General features: G+C 41.5%; 1 protein-coding gene across 2 annotated transcripts in view; it reads right to left on the reverse strand.

The window, feature by feature from the left end:
• AFF1 (AF4/FMR2 family member 1) overlaps positions 1-18,896 on the reverse strand; it is a 90,794-nt gene that overhangs the window by 41,335 nt on the left and 30,563 nt on the right. For both annotated transcript variants that reach the window (XM_030450411.1, XM_030450410.1), the window contains exons 2-3: positions 16,228-16,348; positions 14,771-15,694 (exon numbers count right to left, since the gene is read on the reverse strand). In XM_030450411.1, coding sequence (XP_030306271.1) covers positions 14,771-15,694; positions 16,228-16,348 — 1,045 coding nt within the window. The remainder of the gene's footprint in view (positions 1-14,770; positions 15,695-16,227; positions 16,349-18,896) is intronic.

Raw genomic sequence — 18,896 nt, forward strand, 5'->3', positions numbered from 1 at the left:
AAGCCTGGGAGAATGGAAGGCAATTTTCTCAGCAGGCTGCCTAGGACTAGAATTAATTTTCACAAGAAGTGAAAAAGTACTGCAAGACACATAATTTTTAGCTCAGAAAATGAAAGCTCGCCTCATTTCAAAGACACAACCATCACAACAAAAAAGACACAAGAAGGTAAGAGAGGGACAAAAACAGGAGATAAGACACAGAGAAAACCGAAATAGAATCCCAAATTTATAAAAATCTTGCTAACAGACTATCTTTGTGGAAAGAGAAGGAACTTGGTTGCAGTGCAGCATTAGCAAGGCACAGCACACTGCAGCAGCTGTAAAAACTACGTGTTTGGGGATGAACTTGTTTGAATGTTGTTCTAGCTTCAGTTAGCCTGCTAAGTGGGTTTAGTGATGAAGTATGAGCAAAAACAAGCAACGCATCCTGTATCTCTCCTTCTCACCAACTTACTCAAGAACATAATGGATCAAGACTCGAAGCATTCCAGAAATTAAAGTAAAGCTAAAGCAGATCTGAGTACCATTGCTTAAAGCATTAAGTTTCACTTCTCTACTTCATGTAAAACAAAAACCACGTTATACTTTTTGCTTTATGTACACTAAAACAATGCTGAAGCACCACAGAAATGTGCAAAAGGGATCCCCCTCATCCAGTGAGACAAAAACTTAAAAATTGCATTATAAAGGTATTTGTTTCCACATTTGTGTTAAAGCTGCTTGGTCTTTTTTGACACAGTTTGTAGACCACAAATCCAATTCATCAATCTCCATATGCACATCAACCTTCTAAAATAATTTCTCAGGGTGCTACTTCAGGTCCTCCGTGGGCACCAGGGCTTAACCAGCAGTTTGCATGTAGCCAAGCTCCCTGTGAATGGTTTCAAGAGCACACAACCCGTTTGAACTCACTCTTCTCCTTTCCAAGGCAACACCCAAGTTATTCCACTGAAACAATGCCACACCACTAGATCCTCTCCTCCTTCTGCCCACATACCAAGCCAGCAGCCCAGCTTCTGAGAGAAGACAGCAGTTCTGGCCTGCCACTGCCCTGTGCTGCATGTCTGAAAACAAATCAAACCATTTCCATGAACTTCTACTCTTGCTTTCTTCAGCTGGCACTGAATGATACTGGCAATTTAAGCATTTTTACATCAAACTGCTCAGTGTTCAATGGGTGTACTGCCGTGTTCCTGCGTGGGCGCCCGGGGAGAGAGCAAACATTCTTTAAAGATTTTACACGCTTTTCTAACTCTGAGATGGATTATTTTGCTCAGTCTAAAAATAAATGCATGGGCTTCATTGTGTTTGAACAGAATATGGGGGGGGGGGGGGAAATATCATTGTTGGTTTTTTTTTTTTTTTTGTCTGAAGCAGCAAAGGGCTTTGTGTTCCGCGGGAACAGACTGTTGACAGGTTTTAATAAAGGATTCTTTAAAAACCTTGAGTTGATGAAAGTAATTTGTGCTTCTTAGCTTTCACCTAATAACTAATACAACTGGAATCCAAACAAATTAAAATTAAGTGCAGTCATTACCTGAAAATAGCCATGTAGACCAGGACTCCAGCCAAAGCTGATTATTTCACTAGTAAATTGCTCTAGATAAAGAACTTTTTCACAAAAGCAGCTCCTGATTATAATTATCATCAGTATATTTTGATCAATAGGTAATATGTATAATATATTTTATATTTATATTTTATACTTTGACCAATACCATATGGTATATACCATATTTTGAACCCTTGATTGTGCAAAACATTCTTACCTACTGTCTGCTTAACAGGAATTGTGTTGCTGTCCTCTTGTTCTCTTCAGAAAAAACACAAAGGTGTCTTTCAACGTTAAGCGTTGAACGTATTAAAAGTATTTGATTAAGAGTGGCTAGCCATGATGCCAGGTATTTTGTCATTTCCAGTATTTGATTAAGAGTGGCTAGCCATGATGCCAGGTATTTTGTCATTTCCAGTACCACCTCTTTGCAATTTACACTACTAGATCTACATTTTACAGTATTTTAAGTAGCCTGATTCCTAGCCAACTCAAAAAAAATTTTTTTAATTAAAATAAATAATAAAAAAAACCACTGCAGCTGATACAGATGAAGCTACACAAGTAGCAGAACTAAACAGAACTCATGCCATAGGAAATTTATGTTAATGATATCTGCCAGATGAATACATCAATCTGTACTCTGCCAACATAACTAAATTTAGACATGAATTTTTGCTAATTTTAAATAGTCACAGGAAAGGAGCAGAGCAGGAGGAGAAATCACAGCGTTGATATTATTATTCAGGGTGCTGGAGGGGAAAACTGCTTAGACCTGGTTGAAAGATCATTATTTTAAACATCTTTCTGAAGAAAAACACCATGAAATCATGTGTTAGGGTACACTCACATTGCCTGCAAATTTTAACAAGTGACTATTAGTAGGAATGGTGTATCAAGGCTAATACATATATATTTAAGTGATATACGAACTACAGCAAAGCTATCTGAAAACCACAAAGTGCCACAATGAAATAAATAGGCAGCACAAGGTAGGAAATTCAAATGATGGGGTATATATTTCAAAGGCTTCAAGTTTCTCAGAAGCTGTAGCTTCACTTCCTAAAGTGATTTAACCATTTAAAGGTCCATGTCTTGCTGGAGGTCAGAAGGAATTAGGTTTTTAAAAGCGAACAGAATTTCGCAAATAGATCTGAGACAAGCACAGCTACTACCCGTTTCCTTCAAAAAATATTGAAAATCTGTGCATTAAGACACTTGTTAACAATATGAGTGAGTACAAAGGATGCACTTTGGTTCTCAATTTAACTGCTTTAACCAAAATCAAGCAACACTTGAAAACCTACACATGCTTCCCAAATTTCCACTCTTTTCCACCCCATTATTGAACACTACTGTTTATATTAAGGAAGCTCAGTGTCAATATCACAAAACTCTGGGTATTCACACTCAAAGTGACTTCAAATCACAACCAATCTCCAGTATACAGAATTATGTATTGGAGTAGCTTATTTTAAGCTGTAAAAACAGTGCCCAAGGCTGACAGGGCCTGCTCCTAGGAGATAATTATTACTCAACTGAATATGCACACAAACACTTTCATCCTCCTTTCAGCAAACAGCTTTACACACTCAGAATAAAGACCACAGCACTCAAGCTCCTTTGTCAGGTGGGTACAGAAGCCAGGGTTTGACACAGCCTTCTAGAACCTGCTTTCTTTGTCTTGTGTTTAGAACAACCAGCCTATAATTAATAATCCATATGCAGAAGATACTTGCCTCTTATGATAAAAAACATGTTTTCTTAAAGGACATTTATAACATGCCCTAAACTCTCCATCTAAGACTGCAGACAGCATTTTCCAAGTCCCAGAAATTCCTTACAGCCTTACAGGCTTATACACTGCTGAGCTGTCACATCCCATTTTTCTCTGCTATGTGAATTGGGAGGTGCTGAGCTTACTATATACTTGTTTGGCATTTGAGAATTTATCCCTCCAAGTCAGATCTATGAGGAAGGCTATGGAGCATCCACCTCCCAGGCTCACACAGCTGTCAGAAAACAAAGCCATGCTGAGAGGACAAGAGAGATTCAGTTCACTGTTTCTTTCCTTGTTTCTCTAATCTGGAGAAAAGCAGCAGCTTTTTTTTTTATTTAACTTATTGACTGAATGGCTTATAATTGAAATCCAACTAAGGAGAGATGGTCACAAGAATTACTAAGACACCACCTTACCTCTGCCAATGGAAAAGCTTTCTGCTTTTTAAGCTTTTTGAGCAAACTGGAGAAGACTTAATTACTCATGGCTTTCTTTTCCAGATTTTCTGTATTACTATTTCACTGCTTATAGTTTCCTTTACACATAATTGCTCATATGATGGCAGTATTTGTATGAAAGGTTCCATAAACCTGTAACAAAATACTCAAACCATTCGAAATCCTTGAAGGATTCAAGGCAGGCAAGTTAGTAACTCACAGTCTTACATGAACCAGGCTCAACATGTTTACATACTGCAATTTTTATTTCACAAGATCTCAGTCAAAGCCTCTGCATCTGCATAGTTTCACATGCCCCAAACCAACCTCCTGCATGCTGGACAACAAAGGGTTTCCCTAGATGTGCACCACAGAAGGCTGTGGGCTATAGGACTGCAAGGAAACATCTAACCTAGGACATCCCAAGGGACTACTCCTACCATAGCAAACAGTAATCATAGAATGGTTTGGGTTGGAAGAGACCTTAAGGTCTTTAAAGATCACCTGGTTCCACCTCCCTGCATGGACAGGGACACCTCCCACTAGAACAGGTGTCTCAAAGCCCCATCCAACCTGGCCTTGGATGCCTCTCCAGGGAGGGGGCAGCCACAACTTCCCTGGGCAACCTGTTCCAGTGTTCCACCACCCTCACAGAGAAGAATTTCTTCCTAACATCTAATCTAAATCTACTTGCTTTGAGTTTGAAGCCCTTGTCCTATTACTCCAAGCCCTTGGTAAAAAGTCCCTTTCTATTACCTGTAGCCCCCCTGAGGTACCGGAAGGTTGCTATAAGGTCTCCTTGGAGCCTTCTCTTCTGAGGTCCCTTCCAACCCGGCTAATTCTATGATTCTATGATTCTATGATTCTCTAGGCTGATTAACCCCAACTCTCTCAGCCCATCCTCACAGGAGATGTGCTCCAGCTCTCATCATCTTTGTGGCCTCCTCTGGACTCACTGCAACAGCTTCATGGCCTTCCTGTGTTGGGGACTCCAGAACTAGACACAGTACTACAGGTGGGGTCTCAAGAGAGTGGAATAGAAAATGATAATCACCTGCCTTGTCCCCCTCTACATACCACAATGATCCTTTTCTTGCTTTCCTTATGGACATGTAGTGTTACTGCAATAACACAAATCCTTCTATAAGCAGAGGAAGGAATAGTGCTGACTCTGCTCAGCAGCACAAATCTAGGAGTGAGGGAAGTCAGCCTGCCCTCTCCATTGGTAAAGTACAGATGACATTCTTTCAGCACATACAGTCAAGGAGTAACAAAGCAAAACTGCAAATAGACAAACAATACAACAGCAAAGAGCACCTGAAGTAAAATGCTTGCTTCAAGTGAAAACATTCAAGATGAAAATACTGTACCTTTCACCTTTAGCAAAGTGTCCAACTAAATGTGAATTAAAACTTATATTGAACACCAATGGGCTGCCAGACTGATGAAATAAACCCAAATATTCTTTATATAAGGAGGAATAGGTTGGAAGGATCCAAATCTGACATTGTCTCCTGTTACGTGACTTCATCCTTCACCTTCCAAAACCTATGGTATTCTTCGTAAACCATTGCTATTCAAAATGTCATGTGCATAAGGCATAAGATCATGCCTCACTGTCTGCTATACCTGGCAACACACAAAAGGAGGACCCCGATACTTCATGACATTTATGAACCGTTTGACTAACTGAAAAATTTGGCAAGATAATCTCTCTAAACTACTTTAGCAATGTTAAAGATAAATTCACATGTTGAAAAGCAGGAAATAAAAAAGGTAGGAATATATTTTTTTATAAATGGGAATGAAAATATTCTGCTTCTTAAAACAACTAAGCAGTAAGCTATTGTCTAAGTAATAAGTGCTTATGATTACAATGATGAAAACTGTCAGCTAAAGCTTGGAAGACAGGGGGATGTAAAAGATAACTGAGACAGGACATCAATAGACATCAGCAAAAATTAAGAATGAGACATGAAACTTTGAAGCACAACATAACCACACAGTATCACCGCCCTAGGATGCCAGTGGCTACATGCTGCCTTCTTTGGGGAGCTCTAGCCATCTCACACCCCACCAGGTAGCCCTGGGAATCACTTCTGCAATACAGGACTATACCAACTATTATCTCAAGTTACCCATAACCAAGACCACAGGAAAATGTTTCTCCCTTAATACTCATGCTCACTGAAAACCAGAGAGCTAACTAATACTTCAGTGTAACAACTTCTTGCTGCAGCACCTGTCTGGGGCCAGAGCACTGCAGTCACAGCAGTGCCCAAGCAGCCAGCACAGAATAACCAGGCTCATCCTAATGTAAATCACTGCTGATGCACACGATGCCGATGAAGCACCCACCCTTAACATGCAAAATGGCACTTCCACTGTGGTTCAGTAGTACCCACTCAAAACACTGCAAAGTAAGAAAAAAAACAAAGCCCACAAATCACATGATAACCCGTTTTCCTCCACTCAACACAAAGAATCAGATCAAAGAGCAGAATGTGCTCAAAATACCATTAGGAGAGTATTAATGTGATGCTCAATGTAGGAAGAAGAATTTGTGTTCCATTCATGAGAATACATCTCTTGAATAAGACACTGAAGGTACGTTGTCAGAATAATTTAGAGGCTTTAAATAGACAAATTCACTCTCTGAAGAAACATCTCCAGTGGCAATGAGAACCACCAGCCTGGCACTGATCAAGTGCAGGTGTTTTAAGACTTGCCTTATTTACAAGCTCCTTCATTTTTCAATAACTAGAAAAGTTAACTTCATGTACGTGAGGCAGCCTGCAATTATAACACTCCTTAAACACAACCCCTGCTTCCCACAGCTCAGACTTCAGCACCCTGGTCCCAGCCAGATATACAAAAACTGGACCTGGGCAATGCCCCCCTGGACTTCCTGAGGCTGGGTCACCTTCCTGGGTCTCACCTCTGACTGCCAATGGCAACACCTGGCATCACCCTGGCAGGGCAGATGGGTGCCCAGCCGCATCTCTGGGGTGCACTCACCTCCCTCCCTGAACATGTCTTGCTGCCTCCCAGCATGGCAGTGGAGAGTTCCTGTTGGCAAACATTCCCTTGTCAGCCCTGAGCAGTGTCAAGAGGTCATGGTGGTATCTTTTGTGCTGGCGGCACTGACAGGAAAGAACTTTTAATCTCTTCCCTTGCACGGAGCCGCCAGAAGCTGCCAATGCTCCCGGGCATAACTCCCTTGGCTCCTCTCCAAAAATGCTCTCTCAAGCACAGGGTTGCTTAGCAATATTTGCCTTCCCCCTGTACAGTTCCAACATCTGTACCTCTGGCTCCTTCCACTCAGGCAAAAAGCAGTGTGGAGAGCGTCGAAAAAAACCTTCAAACAGGTTGGCTGATGATGTTAATTTCACATGAGCTGTTAGAGCTGCTTGGGCATTTTATTGCTGGTTTATTTCCAGCCTGAATAAAATGTTGGGCTTCTTCCAAAGGAGAGGCACACAAGGGTAAAAAAGCCTTTGGCATCCAGTAGAACACTCCTATTAAATCAAATACAACAAGTAGCTTTTCCTGTTTACACCTGCATGCTATGTCTTGGCTTTGAAAAAAACCCAACCAACTAAAACACAACACTGCCATAGAAATCTCCCCTGTCCACTGGGACTGCCTTTGATTTCTCCTAAGATCCTGCATGCACACCAGCCGAGGGAAAACAAGAGCAGCTGAAATCTGTGTATGTATTTAAAAATGCAAAAGCTGCATGCAGCCCTGAGCCTGTGACCAGTAGCATGCTGTCACAACCCCAAAACTGCTTGTGTCTATGAAACCACCCCAAGTACTAGTGATCAGGGTCAGTGCCTCTGGATGTACCTGTAACACAGCTGCTACAGTGAGGGGAAAAAGAAATTAAATTCATGTTGGAGCATAAAAGGTACTGACTGCTTTCACTTTTGGCAACCAAAGAGGGCCATGGAGAAGACTCAAGGAACAAGCAGCAGAAAATCTCATAGTTAACATTTATCTGTCTGTAATTCATTTCAGCTCACAGCTTCGATACTAACATGCAAGTTATTAGGGATGCTTATAGGAACTGTGTAGGTCAGTGACAGCCCCTATAGTGAAGTTAAGGGGGACTGTTTTGTTTTGTTTGTTTCTTATACTAAAAATATAATATTCAAGACCCATATAGATCATATATCTATCATGTACTGTATCATATATATCATACATATCTTAGATATGTATGACATATATAAGACATATAAATGTGGGTGAGCACCCCTCATGCCTATTATGCCCAGGAAGAGGATAGTGGTGGAAGTTCAGTTTCTTCTAAGCAAATTACTCATTTTGTGTTTAAAAGTGAGTGCCATTTCAGATCTAGGTATTTTATGCCACAATATAGAAACCTCAAGGACAAACTCCATCCTGGTTGTTGAGAGATACTTATAACCAGAAGGCTGATGAATAGCTTGCTAACTGTATATTGTGAAAAGCTGACATATATTTAATCTACAGAAAAACAACTTTGGGGGCAGCCACCTTTGTCCAAGCCCCCTCACCTTGGCACACTGAGCTCTTCCCACTGCACTCCAGCTTGGACTGGCAGGAAAGGGGGTGAGAGAGGAAACTGGGAAAACCCAATACACTGTTAATGCAGGAGGAGGGGAGGGAAGTGGTGAAGGAATTGTGATTTGTGGTCTCTAACAAGCTGTTTACTCTTTCTTTTGCCTGTTTCATTTTACTTTAATGAAGGGTAAAATACGACAGCTTCAAGGCTCCAATAAAGTGTGCAGTTTTCCTTAAAAGTTTCCAAAATATGCCCCAACAAGCACAGGCTGGCTTGCAGAGAACTGATGGATCAAGTGAGCCCAGACCAAGACAGAAAGCCTCTCTACTTTAAGCTCCAAAGGAATTCTAAAATAAATCGTAACTAATTTTTTAACAAACCTTTGACACAGCTCACATTTAAACAGATACCAGGTCAGAAATAAAGTTTCTCCTCAGCTTTTCATTTTAACAAGCTAATTGCCACAGGCTGAAACACATGTCTGTGATTGCTGCCTACCATCAAGTGCAACATGGATTTTCAAAAGACTGTGGGGGTTGTGTTCTTTGTGTTCTGTTTTTATTCTTTCCAGAATTACATCTAAAATTTAAAATACAAAACAAACATCAAAAACTTTTTATACTGCTTAAAATGAAAAGACCTTACAACAGCAGGACAAGGGAGTCTGGAGACCAGACAGCAAAATAGTTGAGGCCACCTCAGTCACCTCCTCCTCAGAGATAAATGTCTGGTTTTACTTTAGAAATTGGCAGCAATAGATAAACTGTCAGTGGCTGTGCTTAGTTTTGAGCTGAGTGCCATGCATGTTGCCTAACACCTCTCCCTGCCTTCAGTGCTTGCTTTGAAGTTGCCCGGTTGGAAGGTTTGGCTGTCATCTGCTCTCAGCCTTCTCCTCAGTCTTTCCAGAACACTTTTCTTGCTTATTAGTCAGAATGCTGGGCAGTAAAAATCATCACATTTGCAGTATGAAGTGCCTCTTGTAATGCTTCTGTTGCTAATCACAACCTCCTCAAATTTTGTTCATGATATCCACCCCCAAGCATGGAACCCAAGTCCTATTTTCACTTGCTGAAGTGAAAATACTTTCGACTTTCCCTCTTTGAGATGCCACAACGCGAGCAGCTATCACACTGTTCAGACAACAGTTTTGCATACCAACAATTGCCACTGGATACCCGTATCAACAATAACCAAATGTAAGGCTGACAAAGTTTTCTTCTTTCTACACAGATTTTTATCAGGAGCATCAGAAAATTAGTACAAACTATCCACACAAGGTTTGAGAACAACCACTTCATCTTCACAAAACAGTGAAACATGAAAACAAAACAACCAACCAATCCCTGGCACTCCAGCCCAGCAGCTGGTAACTCATTCCCTTCCTTGCAAGATTTCTGTCCTAAAGGAGCTGCTATAAAAACCAGTAATGCTGATCCAACTGCAGTGCCCAGCTGACAGTTAGTAAATGCTTTTCCTATTCCCACAATACTTTTGGTTTCGTTTCTTTGTAATGCTGTTCAGCAGTCTGCTCCATTCATTGAATTTTGCTTTCCCTAAATTGCTGTTGAAGCAGCTGAGCTGTCTGCAAAGGCACAGGCAGCCTCTGCATTTTAAAAAATTTGTGGAAAAAACCTCCTAAGTTAAAATAAAATAAAAAAATATATAATTATATATATATCCTACTTTGTCTAAGCCAGTTCTAACGCAGCAGAAATTAATGTGTCTTGACCAACTAAAATTAGACTCCTTGCTGTTCAGAAGTAAAGAAAGTTGGCTGTAATGAAACCACCTGTAAGTAGAGTTTGGTGCTTGGCTTCAAATTCAGAATACTGTTCATGGTCAGGTATTTCATACTGAACTCTTCTGGAACAAACAACAAAATCCTTCAGAGGAAGGAAAATGCCCAGCACAAATTTCACAGCATTATGGTTTTACTCCTCTCTAGAATTCTGTCAAGATAGCTGTTAAAATCAATGAAACTGAAGCAGTATTTCTCAAGACAAACCATTCCAGGCTCCCAGAAAGAGTATCCTACTACTTATTGCTGTGCTTTAGCAGAAAAAACAGGTCAGGCTTTCAGGTGCACCAGCTTTGCTGAAGGACTAAAAGAAAAACCCTTAAACACAGCTCAGGGACAAGGGTTTGTTTAGCCATTCTAGCACAAGGAAAGCATCCTCATGTAACACTCCTGCAAGACAGACTAAAAAAACCTGTTTTCAGCCACCTTCAAATGATGCTTTCTTCCTTCCCCGGGATTCATGGGCAACACCAGCAAAGATCACAAACTGTGCTGTGTTAGTCCCTATTGTACAGATTAAGGTTTGGAAAATTAATTTTACCCAGAACTGTAGGATATTCACTCTACTCATTAACATATGGCCTCTGACACAAAATGGGTTAGTATAGGGAGAAAAAAAAGCAGCTGTTCACATACACATTTCATGTGCACTGATTTTGCTCTGCAGAGCAATTGTAGCTAACAAGAACTCTAAAATTCTCCTAAAATTCAGCTTGTTGTCTTCTGACTTTGCAAACTGCAGAAGATCACAGATTTTCTTTCACTGGTTTGCTGCTTGTGGGGCTTTTTTTTTTTTTTGGCTTGAGGTTTTTTCTGTCCTTTTCTTAAACAAAGCACTCTACAGTTTCTAATGAGAAAGTGTGAGGTTTAAATGCTGTGCTAGAATCATAACTGGTTCCAGTAAGGTATGGCTGATCACAAGTCCTGCATAGCAAGAACAACAACCTAAAAAACCTCAATCAAAAAACCTTCCAGTGATTAATATGCTTCGGCAACCCACTGAAGACCAAGTTTCTCACAGTAGTCTGGATGAGACACTGCCTTCCAAGTCATGTGGAAAGATGCAACACAGATTATGGAAATTCTTGCCTGACCTTATTTATCCTGCTCTTCCTCTCTGCAGGATTTGCAAATCCCCATCTAACTACTGTTTCTCAGTCTCTCATTGCTTTACAAGGAGATGGATGGACTTAGCAACTGAATTTGGACAAGTGTTCTGCAGTGGTGCCTGGAGACACTACAGAGAGGTCAGATACAAAAGAGAACTCTCAATAGAGAGAAGTCAGCTCTCTCAAAACCCCTTTTTCTTGGCACCTGCTCCTTACCACAGACTCCAGGCAGATGCAGGATCCCTGTTCCTTTCACAGAATTGTAGACTCATTAAAATTGGAAAAGACCTTCAAGATCATCAAGTCCAACCATAATCCAACTCTCACAACCACTAAACTGTATCCTGAAGCACCACATTTAAACACTTCTTGAACACCTCCAGGGATGGCAACTCCACTACCTCCCTGGGCAGCCTATTCCAATACCTCACCACTATTTCAGTAAATAAATTTTTTCTAACACCCAACCTAAACCTCCCCTGACACAACTTAAACCCATTTCCTCTCATCCTATTGCTAGTTAGCTGGGAGAAGAGACCAACACCAGCCTCTCTACAAACTCCCTTCAGGTAGTTGTAGAGAGCAGCAAGATGTCTCCTGAGCCTTCTCTTCTCCAGACTAAACCCCAGTTCCTTCAAGCTGCTCCTCGTATGACATTCCCTCCAAGCCCCTCACCAGCCTTGTAGCTCTTCTCTGGACACACTCCAGGACTTCAACACCTTTCTTGTACTGTGGTGCCCAGAACTGATCACAATACTCAAGCTGTGGCCTCAGCAGGGCTGAGTACAGGGGCACAATCACTTCCCTTCTGCTGGACACACTGCTTTTGATACAGGCCAGGATGCCATTGGCTTTATTGGCCACTGCTGGCTCATGTACAGTTGGCCATCCACCAGTACTCCCAGATTCTTCTCCACTGGGCAGCTTTCCAGCCACTCTTCCCCAGGTCTGAAGCATTGCTTGGGGTTGTCATGACCAAAGTGCAGCACTCAGCACTTGGTCTTGTTAAACCATTGACCTCAGCCCATGGATCTAACCTGTCCAGATCTCTCTGCAGTTCCTTCCTGCCCTCAAGCAGACCAACACTCCTGCTCAATTTAGTGTCATATGCAAACTTGTTGAGGGGGCACTCAACACCTTCACCCAAATCATTGATAAAAATATTAAACAGAACTGGCCCCAGTACCTTGTCCGTGGGGACACAGCTTGTGACAGCTGCCAGCTGAATTCAACTCTGGTTATCACAACTCCTTGGTCCTGGCCATCCAACAGTTTTTAATCCACTAGAGTCCACCTGTTTATTCTCCTGGCCACAAGTTTCTCAAAGAGAATCCTGTGGGGGATGGTGTCAAAAGGACTCACTAATGTCCAGATAGACAACGTCCACAGACTTTCCTTCATTCACTAGTTGGGTCACCTGGTCATAAAAGGAGATCAGGTTGGTCAAGCAGGACCTGCCTTTTATGAACCTAAGCTGGCTGGGCCTGATCTCACCATGATCCTGCACTTGCTGTACAACCACACCCAAGATGAACCTCTCCACTAATACTTCACACTAATATTCCTTATTCAGGCTTCCAAGCATGAAGAAAAAAAATCACCCATTTCTGGTGGCCTGATGGTTGAATGAAGCACTATGCATTTTTAAGCAATTCCCCTATTATTCCACATTTTACATAAAAGAAAAACTCAGACCTTGGAGCCAAGTAAAAAAGCAAGGATCTCCAAGTTGAAAAGCCTTGCAGATGAGATGGTAGTTGAACATGGGAGCTGAGTATACCTTCTCCAAGTAAAATGGAAGGTGAACAAGACTGATTCTGATTTGTGGCTTCTACAGTCTGACATGTGAACTCTGAACATCAGAGTTGGGTTAAACTGATGTAACAATACAAGGTGTCCTCTTCACTTTTGAACCAACCTCCTGCTCCTTTTTCCATGAGTACTCACATTCCAGCTCTTCCAGAGCACTCTGCTCTAGAGACTGCAAGCAAAACATTACAAATCTTGTAGTAACTACTGTCATTTGTGTTTGATCTGCTTCTTTAGCTGTCACACACCAACAAAAAGACAATTTACACAATCTTTGTGGTGAAGCAAGGAAACCCTTCTCCATTCATATAGGGCACTTTTGACTACAAAGAGGACAGAAGAGACAGAAGTAACATCTTGTTGCCTCTCGGTGCAAAGCGGGGAAAAAAAATTAAAAGAATCAAAAAAAGAATACAAGGGGGAAAGGGAAAAAAACCCTTGAATCTCCCTTCTATTCAGTAAATAATAAATAAAATGAGGTTGGTAGAATGTGAGCAATGACAGCAATCCCACTTTGAACAGCGATCTTTGTGTGTACACTATGCCTCAAGGTTAGTACAGTGTTACCAAAAAGGCTTAACAAGTCTGGGCTCCTTCACTGTTACTGCTTCGTTTTTTTTTAAGTGGGTTGCTTCCCTATTTGCTTCCCAGTTTGTAGGTGAAAGGGGAGAGTCCATGAGGTATAAGTACAGGAGATAAAAGGAGCAACTCCCTAACATTTACAAAATTGCCAGAAAAAAAAGCCAAATCTTCAGTGAGCATCAAATGCTACAGACTCCTCCAGACACTATGCCCTTAGTAATGCCTGAGGATTTATGAACACTCTTCTTAACAGCAGATTCTAACTGTAGACTGAAACCTACATCCCAAAACATTATGCATTTTTAAATGGGGGGCAAATGAAGTAGCTACTGTTTCACTCAGAAATAATACATATTAGGAAGAAGCTCTTCTCAGATGAGCAGGAATAACAAGTTTTACATGTGACACATTTTGGTCTTTAGCCTTCTTCTCACTGCAACTGCAGCTTTCTATCCATTCCTGTTTACTACTGCCAATTCTGTCTCTGCACTAAATTTACTTAAACTTTCAGAACTTGCTGAAAGGCCTTTGATGAAGCAGGAGACTGAATGATGTTGTGCTTCCTGAGGAAGCTAGGCTAAATCCACCTGGCAGAAACCTACAGGATGGTTTTGTTTACATTAACACTTTCCTGAGGGTTTACAGTGAGAGCTTACAAACTTACTTAAGAGAACCTCATAGTGTTCAAAATCATTTAACACAAAGTCCCCAAATCTTCAACTTACCTGCTGACAACAGAATTCACTGCACAGTCAATTGCACCAGTAATCAGTTGAGGCCTCTCCCCACCAAAACTCAGACTGAGTACTGACACTGCATACATAAACCAATTGACCTTCTCAGCATATCATTGTCCCCTTCTCCTTTTCAATCCTCAGAGGCAAAACAAAAATCATAGCAAGAGAAGCAGGACCTATAAAGCACAGAATCTGCTGCAGTCTCACCGAGAAAAACATAGAATCATGGCAAGCATTCCATTTGCACCACCCAAACAGACATCTCACTAAGGTGAGCAAAAATCAGCCTCAAAATGGACGTTCTAAACACAGTTAACAGCCATCATTGTTTCTGGTAGTCTCTGCCTTTTAATGACCTGTTCTCCCACAGCTGATCTTACCCTCTCAGTAGCAAAGAATCCCCAGAATTGCACTCACCTCTATAGGCTCAGAAGGGATTTCCAATTTAGACAGTTTGGCTTTGGCATTCATCTTCAAATCTGAGATTTTTTCACAGGGTTCTCTATGGTATTCCTCCAGAAGAGGTTTGAGCTCCGGGGATTCAACCTGTGCCTGATCTTGGCCATCCATTGGTCTTACATAGGCAGTTGGTTTCTGCTGCATTGCACTGCTTTTTGATGGCAAAGGTGGAGGGAAAGTCTGAGAGGAAGGCTGAGTAGTGCTGGTCAGGTTAATGGTCAGATTAATGGCTGAGCTGTCCCCAGTTTCCTTCTCCAGTGATCCTGCCACTAGGTCCTGAGACAATTTTGTTTGACTATAGGTTGGCCTATGACATTTGCTGCTATTCTTTGACCTGGAATTGGTGTGTTGGCTGGAATGTACAGGTGACAGGGGTGCCACTGGAGAAGACAAAGATGGCAGCAACGGAGAAAGAGCCAAAAAGGAAGCCTGCAGTTCATTACCACGACCTTCACCAACTGCACACTTGTCATTTCTCTTGTGGGGAAAAGCTGTGTGATTTTCCTGGCCACCATGATTGTGTTCTTCACCTTGGCTCCTATTGTTGGGTAAGCTGTGACTCCTAGCATGCAAATCTGAAGCTGGTTCTGTTCTTGATTGTGCCTTTTGGTAGTGAATGGAGTGGCCTGGAGGGGGAGGAACTACAACTGTAGGTCCCATGGGTGGATGGCAGCTTGTGAGGTGGAATGAAGATGGTAACATATGGCTGGTCTTTTCAGGTAAGCATGGGCGATCTGGCTTTCCGTGTGGGATCAGAGGAGCAACATTTTTTGGAATCCCTATGAGATTCTGATGGGCTTTGTTGCTGATGAACTCCTTAACTTCCTCATAATTGCCCAGCATGTTCTGAATTCGGCTTGACAACTCATCTTCTTTATTAGTCTGCAACAGAAGAACAGTGAAAGGGAAATTTAAAAAGCATGGACATTCCACTGAATCCAGCTGATGAGAAGACATTCTTCAGGATCTTATTTTAATCACTATGTATCACCATGAGTGAATACGAAAACTATTCATGCAGCCTTCAAAGCAAGTGAGACTTCTCTAATCAGTATTAGTTCTTCTGAGACAAAACTGCAGGTGTGCCTGAAGTCTTCAGGAACACTACCATACCAGTTTGTTTCAACCATAGCTGCAGACAGACAGGCAGCCAAGCACCTCTTAAGTACTCTTCCTGAAATTTCCAGACTCCAGGAGGCCCCCAAATGAATCTGCCCAACCCTAAGTCCCTACTGTGCTCACACTGTATATGTAAGCTTTAAGATGATTAATTAAAGTTAAGGGGATGAGAAAGATGTTGTGCTTGCACGCATCATGCTCAAGTCTGCTACACCATATGCAGAGGCCACAGCTCTCCTCTTCCACCCCATCGTGCCTTCCTTCTCTCCCTCCACAACATGCCCTTCCACCATTACCTTGTAGGGTTCTGCAAAGAGGGGAATCTTCGCAGGGAACTTGTCTTTCTCCTGCAGAGCCTCCTGATTCCGCCTCTCTTTCTCTCTAATACGCAGCAAGTTTCTGTCCTCTTTGTACAAGCTTTAGGAGAGAGAAAGGACAGTTAACATTTTATACCAGTTATAAAAATTTAACTGCTTTGTGCAGAAACTGTGGTTTCCAGATAATGGCATATCCAGCATGAAAGTAATTCTGAATTTCACAGGGTGGATGTAGCTGACAAATCAGTTACATCAAGTCTTTGCCATACAGCATAGTGATGTGACATACAAAGTTGTACATATGAATCCTTCTCAGTGATTTTTATTCCTGATACCACCCATGAAGAAGGGTGGGAAAGGAAAACCTATCCAACCATTTAATTGGGAAACACAAATCAAGAAGTTGGTGTGGGTGATAAGCGAGCAAATCCAGTTGCAACAATCAACATGGAAACCAACATTCTTGTTCTCCTCCAGACTTCTGCCCCAGCTCTTCACCTTAAAGTAAAAATAATCCACTATTTTGAAGGTGTTGCCACTGTCAGAGAGTGAACTTTGCCTACTTTATAAACAGGCTTGAAAACTTACTTGCTACTTTAAATGAGTATTTGGAAAGCTGCTTACCTGACAAATGAGGTAGGTACATTTAAAGCAATCTCATGTGAAGGTATTTAAAGAGAACACCCCAGAAATTTGGAAAACACCAGGCTGGATCCCTTGCTCCTCCTCCCATACCCATGCATTCAACTACATCAACCCTACATCAAAGGAGCACTATTGCTGTGTCACATGCACAGCAGAAGGACTCCACACCCACAGAAAACCATATCCTTTAAACTACACCTCCTCCGCAAAGCACTACTGGAAGATCAGGGAATCTACTGTTCCAATATTTACAGACATTTGAGAAGAAAAAGCATGCAGGCATAATATGGATGCAGATATTTCTCTCTTCTCCTATTTTTACACTACTGCATACATACAATTCCTACATTCTTCTTAGTACACTAAGCTGCTCAATGTCCTAGTTTAGAAAGGAAGAGCCTCATCTTCAACACCCATGACACTTCCCAAAATGCCACACACATAATCACCTAGTGAAAATTTGATCATCACTAAAGAAGAGACAGAGGACTGGCATTTTGTAACATGCCAGTCTGGAAACCAATGCTGTCTGATGCCAAATTTCCATATATGGAACTGCAGCAAGGATGGACTTGGACAACCAAGTTAGAAAAATGTATTCAGGAATTTGACTGTACACATCTAAAATAGTTTCCAACTTGGTTAATGTTGAACTGTTTCCAAAAATAGCAAACCAGAAGTATCCACTAAGCTCTACATACTCCAGCAAATGATACAAACAATTTAAAAAATTAAACAACCAAAACCAAAACAAACAAACCAAAAAAACCCACATATCACCGATTCTGTAAATATACACAATCCTTTTGTTACAAACAACATATAAAGAAGAACTTCCTCTGCACATCTGATGTCATTTTGCACACAAGTATCAGCCATCAATGCACTTGCAGCAAGCGTGGGTAGAGCCCTTCTTAAATCTTCATGTCAGGAAGCCAAGACATGAATTTCATATCCACAATCAGTTAGTTGGTTGGTTGCCCCATGTGTGCCAGGGAAGCTTTGTGCAATCAGATATGGGACTTACCAACTGCATAAGACAAAAAATGAGGAGAAATTTTAAGGCAAACTAGAAGTAATCTCAGCTACATGTACTACCTGAAATTGCACATGTGCAAAAAATTTTTCAGTGAATGGAATTCAACTTGACAGCATTTTTAAAACATATCTGTTCAAGTTATCCAGAAAAATCTACTGAATAAAATGCCACTTTCCAAACATTCTAGGATGTAAAAAGTGATTCTGTAAACAACCAAAGATGGTCTTAACAAATAAATGTTGGCTTTTAGCACAAAGGAGACATCTGAAGCCTCCTCTTCACCTCTCTGTGATACCATGGCCCAGACTCAGGAACAGTGATGCCAACTTTTTGGGGTTTTTTTGATGAGCACATTTAACCTGGATCAAGCAGCTCCCCTTTCTCCACTGGTACCCAGTCCATTCTCCCCATGGCTGCGCAAGCACTCACACCAACACAGCAGAGAGTGCAAAGGAACAAAACCACTGCCCTTATTGGCAGTCCTCACTTGTTGCCATCTCCCAGCTTTTCCTGCAATCAGTATCCTCGCCTAACAAATTATATAACTCTTGCAAAAAGATCTTTTGATGCTTTTTTGACTAATCAAAACTATTACTGCAACCAGGTGCTCAGCTCTAGCTCTCTCCCATCCACTTTGGCTTTTGCCTTTTGAAGCTACCTCCAAGTTTCTTTCTGAGCCTAACAATAGCATTCATTGCAATGCTGAAGGTACAAAAGAACAATTTAAAGTTAGTTTTGACTCTTCCTTGAGCAGTCATTTTCCTGTTGTGTGTTTTTCTTCCCCTGTCAGTTCTCCAGCCATAATTTTTATCATTCAATAAACAGATTGATGTAGAGAAGACAAACCAGGTGCCTTGAGTTGCCAAAGAGTGGGTGTGAGTCCACCTGTGCCTGATTAGGACAGGCCCCTATTGGGCATGAGCAAGGCCAGGGGGCCAATAAAGGTGGAACACACACCCACAGA

Source organism: Calypte anna, chromosome 4B, assembly GCF_003957555.1.
Source record: "Calypte anna isolate BGI_N300 chromosome 4B, bCalAnn1_v1.p, whole genome shotgun sequence".
NCBI lineage: Eukaryota > Metazoa > Chordata > Aves > Apodiformes > Trochilidae > Calypte > Calypte anna.